This window comes from Penicillium taxi, assembly GCF_028828555.1.
Source record: "Penicillium taxi strain IBT 34144 chromosome Unknown utg000005l_segment0_segment0, whole genome shotgun sequence".
Taxonomy (NCBI): domain Eukaryota; kingdom Fungi; phylum Ascomycota; class Eurotiomycetes; order Eurotiales; family Aspergillaceae; genus Penicillium; species Penicillium taxi.
In genome coordinates, this window is record NW_026643207.1 from 3312058 (window position 1) to 3335384 (window position 23327).

The 23327-nt window shown below is 45.0% G+C and overlaps 9 protein-coding genes across 9 annotated transcripts; 3 read left to right on the forward strand and 6 right to left on the reverse strand.

Annotated features, from left to right (window-relative positions):
* Positions 1–234: 234 nt before the first annotated feature.
* Positions 235–1319, reverse strand: N7495_008536 (HpcH/HpaI aldolase family protein; the record flags this gene model as incomplete). Its single annotated transcript, XM_057211187.1, has 5 exons — positions 235–389; positions 446–788; positions 844–972; positions 1045–1165; positions 1252–1319. 5 exons carry the CDS (start codon positions 1317–1319, stop codon positions 235–237), a joined length of 816 nt encoding a protein of 271 aa, XP_057060730.1.
* A 667-nt stretch (positions 1320–1986) lies between these two features.
* On the forward strand, positions 1987–3321 carry N7495_008537 (uncharacterized protein; the record flags this gene model as incomplete). The annotated part of the gene is made up of 2 exons (XM_057211188.1): positions 1987–2495; positions 2775–3321. The coding sequence occupies 2 exons, from the start codon at positions 1987–1989 to the stop codon at positions 3319–3321; spliced, it is 1056 nt and encodes a 351-aa protein (XP_057060731.1).
* A 1055-nt stretch (positions 3322–4376) lies between these two features.
* On the forward strand, positions 4377–5822 carry N7495_008538 (endonuclease/exonuclease/phosphatase family protein; the record flags this gene model as incomplete). The annotated part of the gene is made up of 3 exons (XM_057211189.1): positions 4377–4583; positions 4648–4904; positions 4961–5822. 3 exons carry the CDS (start codon positions 4377–4379, stop codon positions 5820–5822), a joined length of 1326 nt encoding a protein of 441 aa, XP_057060732.1.
* Positions 5823–6801: 979 nt separating this feature from the next.
* N7495_008539 (putative ABC efflux transporter) lies at positions 6802–10863 on the forward strand (the record flags this gene model as incomplete). Its single annotated transcript, XM_057211190.1, has 3 exons — positions 6802–9033; positions 9086–10142; positions 10190–10863. Coding segments are annotated over 3 exons (3963 nt in total), but the record flags the coding sequence as incomplete, so codon positions are not given.
* A 1859-nt stretch (positions 10864–12722) lies between these two features.
* On the reverse strand, positions 12723–13280 carry N7495_008540 (putative extracellular thaumatin domain protein; the record flags this gene model as incomplete). Its single annotated transcript, XM_057211191.1, has 1 exon — positions 12723–13280. The coding sequence occupies one exon, from the start codon at positions 13278–13280 to the stop codon at positions 12723–12725; it is 558 nt and encodes a 185-aa protein (XP_057060734.1).
* A 2397-nt stretch (positions 13281–15677) lies between these two features.
* Positions 15678–15928, reverse strand: N7495_008541 (uncharacterized protein; the record flags this gene model as incomplete). Its single annotated transcript, XM_057211192.1, has 2 exons — positions 15678–15814; positions 15856–15928. The coding sequence occupies 2 exons, from the start codon at positions 15926–15928 to the stop codon at positions 15678–15680; spliced, it is 210 nt and encodes a 69-aa protein (XP_057060735.1).
* A 21-nt stretch (positions 15929–15949) lies between these two features.
* On the reverse strand, positions 15950–16534 carry N7495_008542 (uncharacterized protein; the record flags this gene model as incomplete). Its single annotated transcript, XM_057211193.1, has 2 exons — positions 15950–16361; positions 16401–16534. 2 exons carry the CDS (start codon positions 16532–16534, stop codon positions 15950–15952), a joined length of 546 nt encoding a protein of 181 aa, XP_057060736.1.
* Positions 16535–16617: 83 nt separating this feature from the next.
* N7495_008543 (GTPase domain-containing protein) lies at positions 16618–16889 on the reverse strand (the record flags this gene model as incomplete). Its single annotated transcript, XM_057211194.1, has 2 exons — positions 16618–16736; positions 16799–16889. The coding sequence occupies 2 exons, from the start codon at positions 16887–16889 to the stop codon at positions 16618–16620; spliced, it is 210 nt and encodes a 69-aa protein (XP_057060737.1).
* Positions 16890–19192: 2303 nt separating this feature from the next.
* N7495_008544 (Sec23/Sec24 family protein) lies at positions 19193–22453 on the reverse strand (the record flags this gene model as incomplete). Its single annotated transcript, XM_057211195.1, has 6 exons — positions 19193–19827; positions 19883–20074; positions 20137–20574; positions 20627–20967; positions 21020–21117; positions 21176–22453. 6 exons carry the CDS (start codon positions 22451–22453, stop codon positions 19193–19195), a joined length of 2982 nt encoding a protein of 993 aa, XP_057060738.1.
* Positions 22454–23327: the final 874 nt, after the last annotated feature.

A 23327-nucleotide genomic window follows, 5' to 3' on the forward strand; every position in this document is an offset into this window, starting at 1 on the left:
AGTCTATTGTTATTAGCGCAACAAAGAAAGAATGAATAGAAGTTGATTCATTTATCTTTGTCGTCTTTTCTTTGGGCTAAAATAGGACTTCTATTACCTAGACAAGGACCTCGGGAGTTGACAATCCACGGAGTAAAGGGATATTAATGGCTATTGATATCAATAATTAATCATGAATTTAATGATGCCGCTTGAATACACTACACGCCATAGAATTTTGTGACAAATTTCAATCTAGTAGCCCTCCCGAGGATCAGCTCTGATGTGCTCGCCATTTGCCGTCTTCAATTCATTCAGCATGGCAGTTCTAAGAACACCAACATCAGTATTGACAGAAATCATATCAAAGCCCTGTTCTGCTCGGGTATGAGCATCAGAGCCATCGGTGCCTAGAGATAGTGTCAGTAAAAGCAATCTCAGGGAAGAGATGGTCGAATATACATACAAAAAATGGCAGCTTTCTTTCCAGCAGCATGAGCTGCAGCTAAAATGCGCTGAATAGCAGCCTCATGCTCCACGCTACCTCGAGTAATACCAATCTGCTTGGCAAGATCGAACGGTCCAATAAAAAGAACATCGATTCCAGGAACTGCCGCGATCTTTTCCACATTATCAACACCAGATCTCGATTCAATCTGCACAGCTACAGTCAACCCGTCATTTGCGTTGTCGTCGTATTCGTGTCCAGGGTTCACGCCGGGGAAACTGTGAGGAGCAAACATCGGTCCATAGCCACGGGTTCCAACCGGTGGGTACTTGACGTACTTGACGACGTTTGCGGCGTCCACCTGAACGCCTGATGAGCATTTGTGCTTGTCAAATGTGAATAGGAGCTGAACATACCTCAGTGTGGCACATTGGAGTCATAATGCCATGGGCACCAGCATCAAGAGCACGCTTGATCATCCACTCCTCCGCACGTGGAACCCGAACAATTGGGCTGGCATCCTCAGAGCCAATGGCGTTATTGAGCTGCATGGTTGATCAGTACAATGATTTCCAACCCCACCAGGCTCAGACCTGGATCAATGCTGAAACCCTCACCTCATAGTAGTGATGATCTGAAATCAAGCCGTGCTCTGCATCAATTAGAACCCAGCTGAACTTGGTTGCGGAACCAGAAGCGCCGTGAAGAATTGTCTTTGCCACACCCGCACTAGGCAAACTGTATCAGAGTAGTAGTCAGTCACAGAGTCCCAAGAAAGTATGTGAGCGGGGAATTCTTCATTCATGCTAAAATACTATACATACGTGAGCCAGAATCCAAATGTGGTTGAAGGGCCCTCGAGGCTGGAACGAATGGCAGTGGTGATAGCCATTTTATTGAGGGATTAGGAGTATTGAATTAAGGTCGAGTAGGTAGACAAATGAATGTATTGATACAAGCCAATGCTGAAAATGTCAAAAAGAGGGGAGAACTTGGAAGGCTCGACCACGACCTCGGCTACCCGTGGGGGTTAAGCGTGGGGTACCGGGGTGAATGTTCGGGGTTACTCCGCGATTACATCATTAACCGGGTCTATGCACAAAGCACTTGGCTCGGTTAATTCCAAATTATGTTATTTTATGGATGGTGGGGCTATTGACAGCCAGACATCGGCATTGAGTTTGGCATTGGGCTTGGTACTTAAAAGTCAACCTAGGCCATCCCCTAAGATTCTATCAGGCAGAACTTTGCCGCCTGCCACGCGGTTGACCTCTATTTTTCTTCTTTTTTTTTTTGTTGCATTACGGCTTCTCTTTAGCCCCTAGATCTATGTAAGCTGTAAGCTGTACTAGTTTCCAGCTGCTCCGCTCTTTCCATGCCTCTCATCCTCTGGCCCTCAGCCTGCCAAATTCCAAGCTTCAAACCCGCAACCTAGTATTTATTTAAGCCTTTTCCGTCCCAACTTTTAATCACCACCAAAACTCTTCAAAATGCGAGTCCTAGTATTTCGTTTTCTTTTTATATTTAGCTTGGCCACCGTATCTCCCTATAAAAATATCATGGAGTCAACCACGCTAACCATTCTCGAACGAGATCAAAAAATGCCATACATAATCGTTCCCATAAATGGCACCGATCAAGCCGTTATTTCCCATCTTGAAGAGTTGATCAAATCTGTCACTGGTCTATCAGATATTTACTCGTGGACTACTGATGGAGAGTTAATGTGGTATCAAGTGGATTTAACAGAGGCGGAGGCTACATTATTGAAGGGAAGTGCGGATGTGGATCACCTTGCAGTGGACGAGCCGTTTGAGTGCCACGACGCCCCATATGAAGATTGGCCATTTCAAAGCTCTGCTTCGCATAATTCTTCCCGACTTCTGTCTGAAAGGGATCAAATATGGCTCGAGCAGGAAGAAGCCGCTAGAGAATTGCGTGTCATCAGCACTCCCCTAGGCAAGCAATGGACATACAGAAACTACTTCAAATATCCGCAAGAAGCCGGCGAAGATATATATTTTTATCATATCGAAGATGTAAGAGCTTTCCAACAACGAATGTTTTTGTTTACTATTAACTCAATATACTAATGTAGGGAATCCAAGCACAATATGAATCGGTTCGTCAGAGTTTCCCATTTCATTACAGAAAGGAAGCTGTCATTATCTTTGGGCTTGAAAGGAATTCACTGGTAGAGTAGAGATGGCATTGACAACAAGCTGGCAACAGCGATTCCCCTCTCCCCCAAGTCAGCATAGCAACTGTGTCGCTGAGAAAGCCCTAGGTACCAAGTACGGTGTTGCCAAGAAAGTGAAATATGTACCCGTTTTAAATGGACTACCAGTGGTACAACTATCGCCCAAGGACTCAAGGCAGTTATCGACAACCTTAAGGCAGACAAAAAGAATGCAGAAGATAAGAAGGTTGAGCCTACGCGATATTGTAAAAGTATTATCATCATGTCGAGCTCGACCAAAAAGACTTATAAGGAAGTGGCTCTTGACAAGCCGCCATTCACAAACATGAGATCGTGGTTGAGTCAGTTGACTAATATGGGGGTGCCCATCGTACTTGCGGCTGGTAATGGAGCCGATGAGGCAACTGGGGATGTAGGAGTGATACAACTTCCTATGTGGTATTCCTACGACGGCGTATTGCCTCTTATCAATGTCGGCAATGCTGACGCGGACGGAGTTATCGCACCAAAGTCTCGGAGAGGAGACAAGGTTGCTATCTTTGCCAATGGGAAAGATGTCACCTGCTCTGAATACACAGGCAGCGGAACTTCCTTTTCTGCACCACAAGTCGGCAGAGCAATCGCTGTGGGGATGTCTCAGAAAGCAGGTCCTTTCTATGAAGCAACAAAAGCAAAAGAAGCAAAGCCTTTGTGAGTGCTGTTCGAAACTTCATTATAAACGAGAGCAGTTGGAAGCGATCCGGAGGGACAAACATATACTGGAACATGGCTAGCTAAGTCAATATGCTAGGTGACAGTCTCAGATAACCAAGCGAGCCCTAGTTGTTGGTACAATGAGCTGAGGTATCCGTTCTGATTGGACGGATATCCTCACTCCTGATTGGACTGACTAGCCCAAAGTGGGGCAGAGGAATCCCTTTTAGTTCAGTAAGAGATAGACCTAACACACCTCTTACAACTCGCAACAATACATTTACACAATAGATGCATATGCACCAGTAAGACGCGTCAGTTTTCCTACAGTAGCGGATAGTCATAATTATTGATATCTATTTTTTTTATTGAAGTGCCACACAGTCTATAGGACCTTCGTGATTTTTGTGACTTCGTAAAATATCATTTTCTTGGAGATTTTGGTTGAACAAGAAGTAGGGAAATCTTCATAATATTCTGAATTCAGCCTCGTTTTATAAGATAACCTTTGAATTTGAGTTGGAATAGTAGGGATATGACGATACAGACGAAAAAGATGAAAAATACGAGCGTAAAGTCCTGATGTGTCATATATTTCTGCATCATCATTAGGCTTAGCTTAAGGCGTCAAGGTTGAAAGCTGCATATTTGGATATCCAAAGATCAATCCAATGCCTATGTCTAAGTTCAGCACGTGAATGACTAACTTCATTGGAAGGGCCTCATGTATGAGTACTTATTTCATGATGAGGACATGAGGAAATGAGACTATCTATTCAAATATTAACTCTCCAATAAACCTGCCGTAAGCTGTCCACGTTCAGACCTAGACTTTAGCCTTGACACGTACCTTAGTTAGTGGCTTGAATTAGCGTCTATAGTCTTCACACTAACCTCGTTTTGATAATTTGAGCCGGTCACTTAATCTAAAGGTTTCTGCCACCGTTTATATCTTGATAAATGCTGATTAGCAGTGGTTTTAGAGTTATAAAAGGTGATGAGACTGCCTATTATCTTCATGAATCAATAATTCCACATTCCAAGTTTCCTCTAGTCATGACGGCAATAGTCTATTTTTATTTCTTTCTCACAGTCGTTCATGGAGCGGCCACTAGTGGAGCGTTCACTGCATTGACCTTCAATGTTGCTGGTCTTCCTGAAATCCTCCAGGACAATGATGTCAATGGCACAAAGACAGAAAATGCCGAGGAAATTGGCACTTACTTTGCCGAATACGGCTATGATATCATCAATGTGCAGGAGGTAAGTTATTCATGCGAGAGAAATCGCACTTCTGAACGCGAGTCTTACTTTCTGCGATATCTAGGACTTTAACTATCATGCGTATATCTACGACACAGATGACCATTCATACAGAACAGCAACTTCTGGGGGCGCAGGGATTGGCAGTGGGCTAAATACTTTATCCAACTATGGCTGGGTTGATTTCACTCGAGTGAAGTGGGATACCTGCTCAGATGCATCCGAGTACGACTGTCTTACTCCCAAGGGATTTACGTTTATGCGCTGGAACCCTTCTAGCGGAGTTTATATTGATTTTTACAATCTCCATGCTGACGCTGGGTAAGTTTTTCCAAATTGATAATTCTGGATGAGAGTTGGCTAAACAACCACAATAGCTCTGAAGATGATGATGAGACAGCGAGAAATGCCAACCTGCAGCAAGTAGCAGATTACATCGATACATGGTCAACTGGTAATGCTGTGGTTGTTATGGGTGATACAAATAGTAGGTATACTCGTTCCGACGACACTGGCATCCGGCTATTCAAGTCGCAGAACAGTATGAGCGATGCTTGGGTCGAGCTGGAAAAGGATGGGGTCTATCCCACTGCTGGTGCTACTGCGGTTGTCTGTGATAACCCGTCTACTATCGAGACCTGCGAAGTTGTCGACAAAGTTCTCTACCGAGGATCTGATATTGTCACACTCACTGCATCCAGCTTCACTTACGATGGTGACGAGTTCCTGAACACCGACTCCGAATACCTAGGTGATGTCCTTTCCGATCATAACCCGGTCCTTATCAGCTTCACTTGGTCACTTTCAGAATCTTTCCGACAAAGTGAGTATTCTGGTGGACCTCATGGAACATGGTTCAACGACCTTGCCAATATACCATCATCCCCCGTGGCCTCCACCCTTACTTTCCGAGGTGGTGACCGTCTTGATGCCGTTGCGCTTGAATTAGAGGATGGCACTAGCTTCAGCCACGGTGGTACAGGTGGCACAGAGGTTTCCCTTACGCTTGGTTCCGATGAATACTGGACGGAGACCGAACTGTGTACGGGCAAATATGACAGTAAAACTCGCGTCTTTTACATCAAGGCCACAACCAGTACGGGAAATACCCTGGAAGCTGGAACTTCAACTAGCGACTGCAGTACATATACCGCTGACAGTGGCTATGCCGTGGTGGGATTCATGGGACAGGATGGTGATGAGATTGACCAAGTGGCCTTGATCTATGCCCCTTACTGAAAGTTTGAGTTTGTATTGACTGATGTTGATCAAAAATAACCTGATTAGACCATTTCTGATACAGTGGAGAGATTACTGTTTGCAGCCATCATTGTTATGACCAATTCCGGCTGATTCCTGCTTGCATCAAATGTTCCGTTTGCATCTTCTTCGCCTGATATTACTTACATTTGCGTTTTACATCCTATCATATATACATGACCCTGTGTCGGAACGGTGACGTTCTTACGGTGCATATGCAACTAGTACTCTCGATGGAATAGATCTAGGTGCGTCGATGCAAAGTTGTAAGAGGTGTGTTATTCAATCTTATCCTCGCTGTAACTAAATAGACAAAACTCGCTAGATTCACTTCATGTCGAACCAACAGCATCGGAACCATTCTCATTGGTCCTGTGCCCCACTTTGGTCTAGTGGTATCGACACCCTGAAATCCAGAGATCTAAGGGTCAAGCCAATCCAATTCACCTCATCTTCACCATACCTTTGGGACATTATTTGCCTTCCTTTGCTAGCAGTCTGGCATCGTATTACCCTTTTCCATGTCGGCCTAATTCAACCACCCTGACCCACTAATTCCCTAACCCGGAATTAGCTTTCCCCCATTGGATATTTTGTCCAACAACTGATGAGAACCTTGAAGGTGTGAGAGTGCCTGGTTGGGTTCTTGTATCCATACTCCGCCTTATTGTGCTGTGATCCAATATTTACTTGTTCTTGTACCTTCGCGCGTCACATCTATGCAAATGAATGGCAGTGATAAGAGAGTCGACTCATGGACCCACCTTTTCTCGCTTAGAGCGTCCGAGCCAATAATAGCATTAGAAACAAGGCCCCTTTTATAGTTCGGGGAAGCTTAGTTTCACCTTCCAAGGTTGGACCTCTGATAGACCTCAACCGAGGCTCACAAATGTTGATAACTTGATTATTGTCGTCATTCATAGCGATTTGGTTTTTTCTCCCTCAACCAAGATTCCAGAACGTGCCAGTTGCCACTTCGCAACTGGAGAATGACAAGATTCTCTCCGAGTTCGATGTCCAAAAGGAAGAGATGAATCCTGACGTATTACTTCGGGATGCTACCAATAATCTATCGCTGCGCGCAGTAAATCCAGTGAATGTGAGAGTAAGCAAATTATCGCTTGATATTGATACATCACCCCCGCTATGGGAGTCTCCTTTACAATTCTGGCATCACCTCCGCGGCCAGAAATTAGAAGGAGCCTCGAAGCGCGTTTTGGATCGCGTGAGTGCGACCATGTCAAGTGGCAGCTTGACAGCCATTATCGGTAGTAGCGGATCTGGAAAGACCTCTCTACTTAATTTGATGGCGTCTCGCATGTCACTGGCCCGAGCAAAGATGTGCGGGGGAACGACTTTCAACGGATACGCCGATACCAGGAATATGCGCAGTGCCTATGTCATGCAGGATGATGTCCTCATTCCAACTTTGACAGTTCGTGAAACACTTCAGTACTCAGCTGATCTCCGACTGCCACCACCGACAACGCAAGAAGAACGCCATCATATTGTTGAGCAGGTCATCTTAGAGCTCGGGCTTAAAGAGTGTGCTGATACAAGAATTGGAACAACTGCCCATAAGGGATGTAGTGGTGGAGAGAAACGACGTACCAGCATCGGTGTACAATTGTTGGCAAATCCGTCCGTCATCTATTGTGACGAAGTTACGACTGGATTAGATTCGACGACAGCTTTTCAAATAATCCGTACCCTGAAGAATCTTGCACGGGATGGCCGCACTGTCATTGTTTCAATTCATGCTCCACGGTCTGAGATCTGGACTCTTTTCGATAATGTGATTCTTCTCGCTCGGGGCTCTGCGCTGTATAGTGGCCCAGTGAACGACTGCTTGCCATATTTCGAAAAATTAGACCACATAATTCCGCCATTTGTGAATCCTGCAGAATTTCTGATTGATTTGGCTGCGATAGATAGTCGGACTGAAGCTTCGGAAGCTGCATCTCATGTCCGGGTTGAAATCCTTCGGCAGAAATGGCAATCGCGAGATACAAAAGCATTGACGGAAGCAAATGAAAAGGAAGAGAGGGAGGAGAAAGAAGGTACTTTGTCGCCTTTACCAAAGAGGGCCGAGACGGGCAGAATGAAAAAAGTTTCTTTTCGACGGCAATTCAGCGTCTTGACATCGCGAACCTTCAAGACGACCATACGAGACCCAATGGGTGTTGCTGGTAGCTTGATCGAGGCTATTGGCATGGCAGTGATCAACGGCTGGATCTTCTTGCAGCTCGATGAAAGCCTCTCGGGAATTCGTTCACGAGAAGGAAGTCTGTACACGGCCAGCAGTCTCAATGGTTACCTCATATTGCTCTTCGAAACATATCGATTAACCATCGACATCCAACTTTTTGATCGTGAGCGCAATGAAGGTGTAGTCGGTGTACCAGCATTCCTACTCAGTCGACGTGTCGCTCGTTTTCCCCTCGAAGATCTACCCGTGCCGCTGATATTTTCTATTATTTTCTATTTCATGGTTGGCTACCGTCTTGACGCAGCACAATTCTTCATTTTCTTCGCGCTCAACCTACTCACACATTATTGTGCTGTAACTTTCGCTGCAGTAGCAATCGGCGTGACAAGAAACTTTCCAGGAGCTAGTCTGGTTGGAAACTTATCATTTACACTGCAGTCTTTTGCATGTGGGTACTTTGTCCAGGCGAACCAGATACCAGTTTACATGCGATGGCTGAAATGGTGTGCCTACACCTTTTACATCTTTGGTGCCTTTTGTGCGAATGAGTTTATTGGGATCAATGTCAATGGCTCTGAACTCGGCCACTTCTATGCCTGTCCATATTCTGACAACCCGAATGATCCCGCGTGCAAGGAATACACTGGTAAGTACATTATGGAAAGTCTAGGTATGCCATCAGACTGGATTTGGCGACCAATTGTAGTGTTGATTGCCTTTGCAATTGTTCAGTATACGGCTGCTGCAATACTGCTACAGTATAATCGCTTTGCTATCAATGTTGCTCAAGCTAGAACATCAGAGGGCGCGCAACCTACAAATAAGGCTAAGATCGCCATTCGTCAGACTGAAGAAGCTCGGCTAGTGGCGGTCTCGCTGGATAAATATGCTCTAGAGGTGCGAAAACGAAGACTACCCTGGAGATCTTCCCGAAAGCTTCAAATTCTGCAGCCCATCACTGCAGAGTTCCACCCAAAACAGGTAAAAATAACGATAATCCTTCAGTCACTGAAATATCCTTACCTTTTTTCAGATGAATGTGATTATGGGGCCCTCCGGTTCTGGAAAGACGAGCCTTCTGAACTCACTTGCCCACCGATTCCAAGGATCTATGAACAGTCAATACCACGTGGAAGGTCAAATGCTATACAACGGGGCCGTGCCATCGGAAAATGTGATTCGCTCGGTGACTTCGTTTGTGACACAAGATGATGATGCTTTAATGCCATCTTTAACTGTTCGCGAGAGCTTGAGGTTCGCAGCAGGGCTACGGCTCCCGAATTGGATGTCGAAAGAGGATAAGAATCGACGGGCAGAAGAGATTCTTTTTAAAATGGGCTTGAAGGAGTGTGCTGACAACCTCATTGGCAGTGAATTGATTAAAGGGATTAGTGGCGGAGAAAAGCGGCGAGTCACAATTTCCATCCAGATCCTCACTGATCCTAAGATCTTATTACTTGACGAGCCAACTTCTGGATTAGATGCATTCACGGCCATGTCCATTATTGAGGTCCTACAAGGTCTTGCAGCTGAAGGCCGCACCTTAATTATGACTATTCACCAGTCACGCTCGGACTTATTCTGCCATTTCTCGCAGGTCCTGTTACTGGCCAGAGGTGGTTACCCTGTATATGCAGGACCAGGGCAAGAAATGCTCCCCCACTTCTCAAAATTAGGTAATGAGTGCCCACAAACAATGAATCCGGCAGACTTTGTGCTAGATTTGATCACTGTTGATCTGCAACAGGAAGATCGAGAAGCTACCACGCGCAAGCGTGTTCAGCACCTCATTTCCAGTTGGTCTGATATAACTCCTGAACTCAAACGTACCACCTCTCAGATCGCAACACCAGCCGAGCTGGGTAGTCTGCGACGCCACATGTTGCCCTTTCGTGTTACATTTCCGTTGGTGCTACACCGATCTCTAATCAACTTTTGGCGCCAACCACCGCTGGTCATGGCGAGGTCGATGCAGATATTAGGAATTGCTATCATTATGGCGTTATTCTTTGCGCCACTCAAGAATGATTATGCCGCTGTGCAATCACGTATGGGGTTCATTCAGGAATTTGCCGCACTATACTTCGTTGGTAGGTCTCAAACATCGCTCTTCCCCTGGCTTTATTAACCCTTATAGGCATGCTCCAAAATATCGCGATTTATCCAAATGAGCGTGACGTCTTCTATCGAGAGGATGCGGATAATTGCTATTCAGTGGAAACATTCATGCTATCGTACACAGCGATCGAGATTCCATTCGAGTTCCTTTCCGCACTGGTGTTTGGTGCACTCGCCGCATTCGCAGACAACCTCAAGCGCACAGTGCAGATGTTTCTCATCAGTGCATTCAATTGTTTCTGCATCATCAACTGCGGAGAATCCGTTGGAATCATGTTCTGTACTATTTTCTCTCATGTCGGGTTCGCCGTGAACGTGACTTCTATTCTGCTATCCATCTCGTCAATTCTCGGTGGTGTGATGAGCTTAGATGTAAATGATGTTCTACAGGGTCTAAACCATCTCTCGCCGGTCAAGTACGCTATTGCCAACCTGGCGCCTTATTCAATGTACGGTCAGCATTTCGACTGCACAGCTGTTGAGCGGCTGGCGAATGACAATTGTCCCATCAATTCTGGTGAAGAGGTGCTTGCGCTCTACAACCTCAACACGAACGGACCAATGAATGTTATGGCTTTGGGAGTTTGCACTATCATCTACCGAGCTGTTGCCTATGCGCTACTCAAATTGATGAAATCCAATAATTTGATGGAACGATGGCATGAATGGCGCCGTTCTCGCAATAGTACTTGATATGGATTCCAATCTCAATTTTTACATTTTATACTTTAGCCCTGGGGATACTGCAGATCTTTGATCGTTCACGCCTGGTGATTTTGTATATTAATGATATTTTTCAGCATATGGTAACCACGGTTCCTACTAGTCGCAACCTTGGAACGACGAATGAACAAACAATGAATCATTCACATTAAGCTTAGCAAAGAAGAAAATTGGTATTCTCGTCAGCCATATGATATATGATAAATAAGAAGTCGGGAAGTTCGAGTTCATCAAACCAGAATACAAAGAAAATGGAGTTCATATGTTAGTAGTTAGGGGCGAGCAGACACCGGAATGTAGTTTGCTATTGCTTCAAGGTTCATGCTTCATCAAGCTTCCAACCCATAAATGATCAACCATCATGGGACTATTTTGAGCGTATGCAAGAGAACAAAGTCTAGACCTTTCCGACAGAGCAGCCCTGTCAAAGCAATTACGATAAAGGCTACCTACCTAGGCACGTGGATTCTCAACTCAAGCGGCAATGAAAGTTACAGGAGGATTTCATTCGCTAGACAAAGAAAATTTTTCGGCACTTATTGTATACGATATACGTTAAAAAACCCATCCAGTCGTTCACGGGTGCCAAATCAGGATGCAAAGCCCGGTAAAAAGGATGCCTACTTCTTGGAATTATCCCAAAGTTGAATACGCCACAATTGGACTTCAAGAAAAAAGTTTGGTTCCGACGTTTTGCCCAAAAAATGCCATAGTTTATATCTGTGATTGGGCCTACCAATCGCGGGAGTGGCTGGCTCATTCCATACTTCTGGTCCCGATGTCCACTAAATTATGGCCAACCTTGGAATTTCACCTTCCCAATGATAAGATATCGGCATTCAAGGGGTTGTACCTTTCTCTGCGGGATTTGGTTTTGTGGTGCTCATATTTAGGTGTTTGGATATTGCGAAACTTTTAGGAAAGTTTTCAGTCACCAGTCATACCTCCAGGGCTGGAATATAAATATCGGACGGTGGGGCCAAGAATTAGAGCCGAGAGCCCCCGCAATGCCCGCTACCTAGTGGCCGAACTTAGCGTAATCGCTTCCTTTAGTATAGATCGATTCTGCAGATGACACATCGGCTCAGTAAAGTTTACAAAGTATGAGCTTTCAATCTGACTGGCGTAGGATTGACAGCCACAACCTTGGAAGTAGATAGATATGATCCACCTGTCTCCACGTCCCCGTCTATCAGTTGGTCTAGAACCCCATCGAGAATGAACGATTCTTTCGTTTTTTTTTTTTTTTTTTTTTACTTCCTTGGCCCTTTGGAAGGCCGTGCTCTGAGCGTTGAGAACTTGAGTGCTTGGGTACCTTCCCGAAATTCCAAGGTTGGGAGTCGATTCTCGGGGGAAAATTGAAGTTCGAACTTAAGATGTAATGTTGAGAAATTTGTAGAGAACTTGGCTGGAAACCGTGGAAGTTTTCTTGAAAAATTGTATAATTCTCATATACTATCTATATCTATCTCCCCTCACTCTTAGGAGACTCCACACATTTCCTCGGGCCCACATCTCATCTTGGGGGTATTCAACAAAGATATCAAAAAATCATGACTCGTAGCGACATTCTGTCCGTGCAGAGGAAAGACACGTCGAATCAACCGAACATGTAAATAAAATACTTTCAAAAAGGATCCAAAAATAATTCAAAAAGATTCAAAGAATGGTCAACCGACCAGGGCGACGGAAGAAAGAAAGAAATCACCAGTAATCAAACGGTGAGAAGATAAAAGTAAAGAAGCAGTGACCCTAATTAAAAAAAAGAGTGTATAATTTTTCAAAGGAGTGCGCGGGTCAACCGACAACGAAGAAAAGAATTGGTCGATTTACTGGCCGATTGCTAGAGCCAGACCAGTGTCAATTGGGCAGCCGTGGGTGGCCCAGTCGTCGTATGGCTTGATGTAAGCGGCAGAACAAGCAGAGTCACCAGCCTTGCAGATAGCAGAAGGGCAGGACGAAGCATTGTTGCCATCATTGGAGGGGATAACAGAGAAGCCGTATTTAGTGAACGCCTCATTGGCGGCCATGTCAACGCAGGACAGATCCCAGTAGATAGTGTTGGTATCAGAGGACTCTGTGTACTCAAACTGGAGAACATCCACCAGCTCCTGGGTGGTAGACAGCTTGATGGAGACACCACCGCCGTTGGGGTTGGTTTTCCAGTTTTCCTGGTAGGTACCACCGTTCGCAGTCAAGGTCTGCATGGAGCCAGTTTCTTCAACGACGGACCAGGCATAAATGTCCACGTTCAGGTTGTTAGTGATCGTGACACCGCCACTAGTGCTGGTGCCGGTACCGTTGGAACGATGCATGATCATGCCAGAGGGCAGAGCAGAGGCAAGAGTAGCAAAGGCGGCAGCCAGGCCGAAGGTCTTGGAGAACATTCTGAATGGATTGGAAAAGATTGAAAGTCTTGAAAGAATGGACTGATATCGTTTGTTTAGGAGGTTTTAGGAAGGAATGTCTCGAGAATCAATCTCGTAGAAAGGAAAGTGGTTTTCTGAAAAGAAAAGGAAGGACTTGGTCTGTAAAAGAGTGAGACTTGTTTGAAAGAAGAATCGGATTTAGGGATTGACAGGGGCCTCTTTATAATGATTGAAGGGTCCCTGTCTCATTACCCCGGACAGGTACCGATGGCGAAAAAAACGTGCTGCCGGAGCCACGCTGGCTATGAACCATGGTTTCACGATGGAGCCAGTGGAGGCATAAAAGCAAAGGCAAAAGACTCAAGTGGAGTACGAAGGCGAATCATAGGGAGCAAAGAGGTGAGTGAGTTCTGGGCATTTTGGCTTGATCTAGACCGAGAATACAGGCAGGCGAGAATGAGGTGCAGATTCAATGTTTGAGTACGTATGCATTTACGAGAGTACTATAGAGCATATTATACCTTGCTCTGAAGAGATACTTCGTACTATGTACCACGAAGAATCAAAATATTAGATTCTGGCATATCTTAGTTTTGAACGCATCACAACACAACCTGCAGTGTGATTCATAATAATTGATCCGTAGATGCAGCATAGAGAAAGATGGAGAGTTGTATGTCGTGGCAATACCCCAAGTCATTTTCTCTATCCAATCCGTAGTTGTGAGAGATTCTGGAAACCCCCAAGAAGGATTTGACATTCTAGAACATTTGTTCACTGCTAGTGAACCATGGAAACAAATTGAGGGGTTATTTTTTCGAATGCCGAGTTCATTCCCCGTGAATCCACATCATTGCCATTATGTCTAAAGCACGGACGTATACAGATATCGCACCTATCAGAACTTAATCTCCTCGGACATGTCGGGACCAGTGCCTGTCACCAATATTTATTGATCTCATATCTGACATCGTAGTGGGTCCTGTACCTGGAAATCAAGTGGCGAATTCGTGTTCTATGTTTCTCTGGCAATACTTACTACCTGTGTAGCTCTGAATAGTCGGGAACTTTTTTTGCTGTCGCCATTTTTATGAGGGTATTCAGCATTAGGCTCACTGAGTAAATTTCATTCAAGGATCACTGACGGTATCCCAGATGAATAAAACTGTCATACAACAGAACAAACGCAGCCGTGAGTTGAACTTATCATCACGTGATCTTTTATCAGTTACTTAGAATGCTATTTACACTATCGAATGTAGGGAAGAAAATTCACTGCTATGAAATAAACATCAAAAATAGATCAGATAAAAGGAAACAAAAATTTCAAGCCGCAAAGAATGTATAGGTACGTTAACGAAATAAATCAGACGAAGTGGCTAAAATCTATTTACTAAACACTGCCACCACTGAATCCGAATCCGACATTCGATTTCGGTAGCATTATTCGATTATTCGAAGAACATCAGGTGAATCTTGGGCAGGTCGTCATCGGCAGAAGTTGACAAACCAATTACCACATGGCCCTTACCAACATCTATTCCCCTTATTGCCACCACAAAACTTGCAACTGAAATCAGGAGCTTGCTAGACAGGATAACATGTCCACCACACTTCTTCCTGCAGAACTCATGAATCAGACCTTCAGTCATCTGGACTTATTAGACCTATATTATTGAGGATATACTGCAATGTACCATTCCTCAATTCTCAGGAAGCTTTCGGTGATCGCTTCTATAGAGAAATCCGAATAGCCTTATCGACTTCAAGAGATTGCCAACCACAGTTGTCTCTAAACTCGAGTTGAAGAGCTTTGGCCCTTACATACTTTATTAAAGAGTATGACGGGCAAGATAGTTTCGAGTGCTTTGTGAGGTCAGAGATCGGGAGAGAGTCATTACACTTCCATAATTAGGAGAACTCGAACCTTTAATCTCTATTTGAGAGCTACCAGGTCATAGTTCTTGATCATAGTGCCGCGCCTGATGGGTTGGGGGAGGGGGGGGTCCCAAAAATTGGATGCCATCGGCTATACTTCTATTATGCAATCCCTCCTTGGTGGTGACGATACTATAATTTCAGACTACCTAAGCTTAGGCCATTTCAGGGAACAGCTAAAATGACAATCGAGAATTAAAACACTGGGTCAGTCTATATAACGAAGGAAGAATTGGAAGAATTAGCTCCCTGGTTCTTTCATCGATGGTATCTACATTTATCACATCAAATCGAAATAGCTGCAAGCTACATATACATACCTAGGTAGTGTTGTACTTTTTGTTATGTCAAGCTTGATCAAGCCGTAATGGTAACGCACAAGATGGAAAACACCTTATCTAAAAACAAAATTTAGAGAATTGTGGGCCAACTGTTCATTTCTGTTCCATGCTTCTGATACTTCATGTGGTCTAGTATTTACGCCCAAAAGCCTTCGCTGAGTACATTATATGCGAAGATGGTATGTTTTCCGACGAATCCGACGAATCCGACAAATCCGAAAAATCCGACAAATCTCTCTCTTTTCGTGAACTCCACGGGAGCATGTTGCGTATCTTTTTGAAGAAGTTATTTCTCTTTGAAGAATTCCGGTCACCGGACATCAAGTAACTGAGTTGTTGAGTCATCTCATAAATCTGTTTTTGGTCCTGAGCTCGATCCTGCGCCATATTTTGCGAATCTTTCTGTTGCTATAGTATCTGGTACTGCAGCTTCTTGATATGGTCGTTCTGCATTCGTTGCATGCTTATTTTCAAGGCTTTCATATCTTGCTCTCTGCGTACAAGCTCTTTGACCTGCTTCTCCTGATCTTGACAGAGTCTTTCTACAACTTCTCTCTCTTGTAATTTCATAGCTTCTTTTATCTCGTGTTTGCTTTCTTCCATTTCTTGTTGCAGCTTTTCCCGCTGCTTTTTAAGCACACTATTAAGTTCCTGGCCTGCCGAGGTCTGATCCAGATCTTTTCTGGACTCGACCATTTCAGTTTGGATGGCCAGCTTCATTCCTTCCCCAGGCTGATTCCAATCAACTGGGATGAATTCCTCCAAGCAAGACAGGGCAGAATCACGATTATTCCGATGTCTCCGGACCTTGGCGCCCCTTCTGACAAGAAAGCCCCAAAATCAATCGGTAGTTTTTAACTCCAGTTCGCGTTTTTTGCCAACAGATTCATTAACATCCTCCCAAAATGCAGTGAGGGACATCACATTCTTCATCCCATCATGGCCGCACAGTTTCTTGAACATTGAGAGATTCCGATGGGCAGACCCGCCCATTCGGTTATCCGATATACGGTGAAGATAGATGACCCCTCGTAAAGTATATTGTTTTGGTAGGTTGTTGTGAGCCAGCTGGCTATTTATTTGAGGATGTCCGTATCTGTCCGATTGGTGTCGTCAAATCCTGGGGTGTCCACGAGGTAGACATTTGCATATGGTTTGAAATCTCGACATTCATGGACTTGTACTTTTTGGGTACCTGTCTCAAAAGTTAGTATACCTATTTGATAAGAAGATAAAGTACATTCAGGGCTGGCTTACAAGATTCGAGGGCACCTGGATCGCTTATACCAACTGTCTCGTGCGTACAATGCGATATGAAGGTGCTTTTACCAACACCCGTCATACCCATCACAGCAAAAAAAAAACATTAGATTCTCTAGGCGCGAATGTTTGCATTTTGTAGATCTGGAGCTCTCTATTCAGGTGCTGAGTTATTTTGTGAATAGGTCTGAATTTGATCTACTTAGATACTCGAGTTAAGTGCTCTTGGTCAAAGCCTTGGAGCAGAAGCTACTTCAATGCTCAATAAACCTGGAAAATTACACTCAGGAGAGAGGATGAATAATTTCAGAGCCTTCAAACGTTAAAAAAAAGGAAGGTCCTTTTAGCCTCACAGGTTAATTAGTCTTGAATCCCGGTGTTCTCTAGGGTTGGTAAATGCGTGGTCAGTCTCCAGGGCCATGTAACTAGGTGTATGCCACGTACCCCGGCACATATGTGCGTGATCAACCTACAGGGCTTTGGTAGACTAGTGCTTACTCCATATACTGCCTCGGAACAAGATTCTCGCTTCAAATATTTGAAGAATCTCGGGATAAGAGCGGGCGTCTCCTAGCTAAGTTAATGGTGAATTTTTTTTCAAATATTACCAACACTACAAAGTTATCATGTTGGTTCAATCTTGGAATCTTGACTTTTGTCCAAAGGGGCAATTTCAGAAGTAAATTGCGAAGGGTAGGGTAGACTATATGTGGCACGGCCCATTTCTGATCTAGAAAAAATCATTTGTAGGATACATGGATGACCATCTGCTGTGATTTTTCGTCGTAAGAATAGACTATCTATGGCACGGATCATTTCCGCCTCACATCCTTCGTCGTCTGATATCAAATCAACTTGGATTGAATAATGAAATATGACCATGGATTCATATCACGTTAGCAATCGAGTGAACAAGGCTATCTAGGCCTATTTATGTGTGCCGCCTTTTCCGCCTAATATGATACCACTGTTAAAGTCTTAGCTTATTCAGTAATGCGCTGCGTACTTTCGCCTCCATGTAGAGGCTCTGTTGCAGATTGATCAACAAACCCCGCTTCTCTGACTTGCGAGGAACCAGTCCTACTGCTCCCACGAACAAACAAATCAGATTATTCAGCCCCAATCATGGCCACTAAGCCATTGCTGCTGAGCCATTGCCGCTGACCGTAATGATAAACTGACAACATATAAGTACTGGGGGCGATTCTACCAATCTGGCAGTCAAACAAAACGATGGCTTGAGGAAAATCCATCTGCTTCTTTGATCATCGAATTAATTCAAGCCTTTTAGAACGTAATATCAATCTAGAATATACATGAACCCTGCTAGTCGGCTCGCAGAGCACAACAATGTTCTTGGTAAACTGGATATGACACGCAAATAGCTTATCCTTGTTAAGGTTCTCTATAAAACGTGCCCATTTAGAAAAAAAAACGTATTTCGGGGTAGGCAACTCGTTGTCTTCATTGTAAGAACCGTTTGTATCACATATTTCAATATCAGGCCTACCAAGAAGCTGTTTGATCTATCTGTCGACTTTGAGTATATATGCACTACGGAAATAGTATTTTCTGGCGGTTTCTCGAGTATCGGCTGCCAAAGTTTTGCGAAGTTTGGCCATTTCTTTTTGGCGGCTTTATGCCTTTAATGGAGATGCGGAAAGCGCTCGCGGGTATTCTTAATAGTTCTAGCGAGGGATCGCATCTCTACCATGAGCTCTCTTCTCTCGTTTGAGCTGTAGAAGTTCTAGATATTAGTAAACGGCACTTCTATGCGCATCAGTGAGGTCGGTCGATGCTAGCAGATCCCTTTTCTGAGCATGCTTCCAGCGACCCGTAAGAGGCCTTCCTAAGACCCAGCGCCAACATCAGCTCAGGAGGATGACTAAAAGCGCTTGGCGGGTGTAATGAGGGCGGTGAGCAGCCAAAACAGTTTCTTGCCGTCCAGAATTACGACTATTTAAAACATATGAAGAGATCATTGCTTTTATAATAGCCCTGGCCTACGATTGATTGATCTACATCCTAGCTGGAGTCTGTTCCCTGCTTTACAAATATGAAGTAGGGCTCAAGTTCTAAGTCCTTCCACAGTCTTTACTTACTAATTAGTGAACCTTTAAGGGTTTAACGCCATTGATTCAGGCCAATGTTCCAATTAAAAATGTAGATTCGAATTCGAGATGATAAGTTTCCCAATTCAAATGTTGTCCTGGTTGTTACTCTACAGGAAAAAAAAAGAAAAATTCTCCTCACCTGTGGTGGAACACAGTCATTTGGTCTCCCAGGGTTTTCGCATAGAGATGGTACTTGCGGTTCATCTCGTGGAGACCATGTAAGTCCCCGGATCAGATAGGATGGTGCCTGGCTGGATGGACGATGGCATGTGTAGTACTACCAATATGGCGCTCGCATAGCTGCCAAACCGGCTAATGTACTGTCACTCGTCGATTCATCCTTTTTTCGGTGACCAGCCAGCTCCAGACTGATCTGTCTGTGTGTGTGCACCAGCCAGTCTACGTAGCTTTGGGCCTCGTTGTTCCGGTCTTCCAGCAAGAGCCGGGCGAACTCGTACTCCGCTCCATCTAGTCCTTGACGGGCCAATTGGATGGTGACCGCTTTGGATCCACGCACTGTGGAGAGGTACTGCAGGATGTTACGCACTTGACAATTCAGGTGTGTCTCCAGTACGGGCAGAGATGAGTGGTTCGGATTTAGCTCCTGGAGCGTGTTGTGACCAGGACCGAACAGATCTTCCAGCAGATTTGGTGAGACCTGGGCATGAATCCACAGTATAACTATTTGGCCATTGTCCACTAGATAGGCGCCCCCTTCTTGGATTTTGGAGAAGCTGGCCCGGAGCGAGGGAGGCACTTGAAGCTGTCCCTCCTGGTTAGCAAACCCATCTTGAGGTTCCATGTTGTGAATAGGAATAATGCGTGGGTAGAGGTAGAGAGATAGTTCCGTGCAGCCAAATGATCGGATCATACGATGTTCATAGACACGACGGTCTGATGCTTCGTGACCACCTGCGTAAAGATTATGTGAGTCTGGGAAATCGTGATTTAAAATATGATAATCTACCTTTGAATGCCCTTGATTTGACCAAGCTCAGCATGTACATGGAAAACTCTTTCAAGTTCTCAGGCAAAACGAGCTGGCCAGGCGGGTGTGAGCCCGACAATATCTTGCGATATCCGCTGAGGATATCAACAGTCTTCTCGGAAATGCTAGCCCGAATGTCCTTAAGATTCTTGTCAAGTGTCTTGGAGGCAGCTACATTAAAGTGTGAGTAACGAGAAGCAATGTGACTAGTCCGATAATCCACTTAAACTTACCTTCCTTGGCGATAATCGCCACGACGGCATCTTGATCAACGAAACGCAAGGTTTCCATATTGCCTTCATTGACCGAGGCGACGATGTTTATACAACGAACACGTCGTTGTCCGTCAGCAGATGTGTACAGTAATGCAGCCTGGAAGTGCGCATCCAGCTTGGGAGCCAGCTTTCCATCGTAGCTGAAAATCACTCCAATGGCCTTATCTGCATCGATACCACCAAGTTCGAGGTCGGCACCAAGCGTGTGTTGTACAAAGTTGCCGTGGTAAGATGACACTTGAAGGCCATTAGAGCATCGTACCTTCATCAGTGCCTGGTATCCCGTCTCACGATTGACTGTGTGAGCAATCTCCTTTTTCACCTTCAAAACGTCACGCGGTGCAAGGAAATTAGGGTAGAAGAAAGTTTCACCGCCGGTGAGACCAGAAACATGCCCTACATATTAGATTAGCTTCCATTCCAACGCAGCTCGATCTTTTTCACATACCGATAGTCGCCACGTCCATGTAATGGCTACTTGGGGCTGCAATAAAGAAATCCACACCAACGCCGGCCTCCGCTAGCCTGCTAGCTGTCTTCTTCCAATCCGCATTTTCGGTGACGAAGAGCTTCCGTTCTGCATCGGTTCCATGAAGCTTTGGATCCTCTCGTACGGCTAAACTCCCAGGTCCAGAAGTTGGCAAGCTGGCGATGGAGCAGATGATCTTGCCTCCAGTCGCTTGAAGTGCGGCAAATGCTGCGTTAAGAGTGGGCAGCAGTACAGGTTCAGGATTCTTAACGTGCGTGAAAATACTGGGGATCCGGCGTAGTAGCGATGTGATCACAGCCCTGGTATAGATCGTCAGCTACCCGGAACAGGCTAAAATAGAAATATACATACTTTGATTCATATGGATCCACAAAGAGACCATCACTCAGAGGCACAAATGGCTCATCCAAGTCAGTCATAACCATCATTTGCGCCTGATCCAAGCCCATCTATGTTTCATGTAAGCGGTCACGCATAATAGCCATGTCGAATATGAGATGCACGTACCTTCAGGTTGTAGAAGTGAACTTCCGAGTCGAACGTGACAATTCCGATCTTCGATCCAACTGCCAACTTCCGCGCAGACTCGTCATCCTCGGCACTCTCTAAGGATGGGTCTTCGCCATATAGGGATTCTACAATACCCTCACACACAGCTTTGAGGTATCCCCGGCTGATCGACTCTCGGCTCACATCGATCAAGAATAATGTCCGGAGTCCAACCGGCTCCTTATTCCAGTATTCCTTCGGCACCAGGAACTCAACTGTGCCCATCATCAACTCCGGCCGCTGCATGCGATCTACACGAACACCGGAAGGATCCAAAGGCGCAAGATACTCCGGCGGTGTATCGTTTGCGAATGTACACATATTGCAAACAAACTTGGTACCCCCGGCACGGAAGGACATGAAGGGGTTGATGTATGTCCGACATCGACGACAACGCGGAGGACCCACATCCCCGAAATCTAGCACGGGAATAGGCTGTTCACCAGGATCGAGAGGTGCGAGCGGCTGCAGGATCATGCCCAATGGCAAGCCGGTGGAGGATAGGAAGTCGGAGGTAGAAGGAATGTTATTGATAGACAGACGGGCGTACTTGGGTGAAGAGTTGCCTTGGTCCTGCGCGACAAATGTAATCGATGCCGGTGGAGGTAAATGGCGGTCCATAGTCGGGTAAACGTTCTTAAAATAGAACTGTGCGGGGATGTCGCGCGATCGAGGGATGCTGGGAATCTGTTCAGGGTCAACTCGACCCTGGGTAGCCACTGAATCAGTTTCACCACCCATTCCAGGCTGTGAGGTGAATCCACGTTCATATTGTCCTGTATGAGGCACGTTTGTTGAGTTGTCAGGCTGTTGGACAGCTTGGTTCAGCCCTGTGTTGAGGAATTGAGGTGCCGGTGGAACACCGCCAGTCATTGCATGGTTCAAGTCTTGAGCAGGAGCTGCCAAACCAGTTCCGATATCATGGAAAGCATGGCGATGCTTCTTCTTATGTGTCCTAGCTCCGGTGTCTGCGACACCTAATCCGCCCATCTGGGAGGTCAATCCAGCTATGTTCGAATCGACCGCGCCCATTGGTTGGGGAGACCCATTGTATGCGACATTTGGGCTTTGGCCAGGGTATGATTGCTGAGGTGCGTAGGCAGACCATTGGTTTGGAGCAGCATTAGGATAGGCTGCACCAGGTTGTAGAGGTTGGGGAGCTGCGGCAGGAGGGTAACCGGCTTGTGGGTAAGGAGGTTGGGACTGGCGATTAGGGTCATTAGTGCCCTGGCCCATTGAATGATAGATGTTAGGGTCAGTCATGGTGGATCATGCCGGTAAAAAGGAGGATAATTATGAAAACATGACGTGAAATCAAACCCCGCGATGTTTACGACATGCTATCAAATGAACACCTTTACATTCACGGAATTACTTTATTCCGGAACCCTCGTGTGGAACCGTAACTATAGTACTTTTTGGAAGTTCAATTGCAGGTGTTTATAATCTTTGATTTTTAATCTTTAACCTTGAATCATTAATCTTTGATCTTTTAATCTTTAATGTTTAATTCTTAATCTTGAATCTTGAATCTTGAATCTTGCATCTTGCATCTTGAATCTGTAATCTTTAATCTTTACTCTTTACTCTTTAATCTTTAATCTTTAATCTTTAATCTTTAATCTTTAATCTTTAATTCTTAATCTTGAATCTTGAATCTTGAATCTTTAACCTTTAACCTTTAATCTTAAATCTTTAATCTTGAATGCTCTAATATTAAGATGTCTGTTTTTTGCCGTTTCTTATAGAGAGATTATCCGTGTCTACCATTATATTGACGCGAGTTGTGTGTTAGCTGACGCGACCTGCGGTCTCGTTATCCCACCAATTTTGAATCCCCCAACGTTTCCCATACGAAGCAACCCTGCTGAGGGCTAACTTGTGATAGTGTACATATAACCCCTGCATAGTTGCATCTTGTAAACTTTACCTTCCCTTTCTAAGACTGCCAACATATAGGCAAAATTACTAGTCTTTAGTCTTCGAATCAATCGATCCTCGCTTATCTCTGTGGTCTCCATTCCCTGCAAGAAGCTGCCGATGAGCGTCACACTAGTAAAGCGCCAATTTTAGGAATTTATGATGTGTTTACCGTCTGTTTGCTCTCATC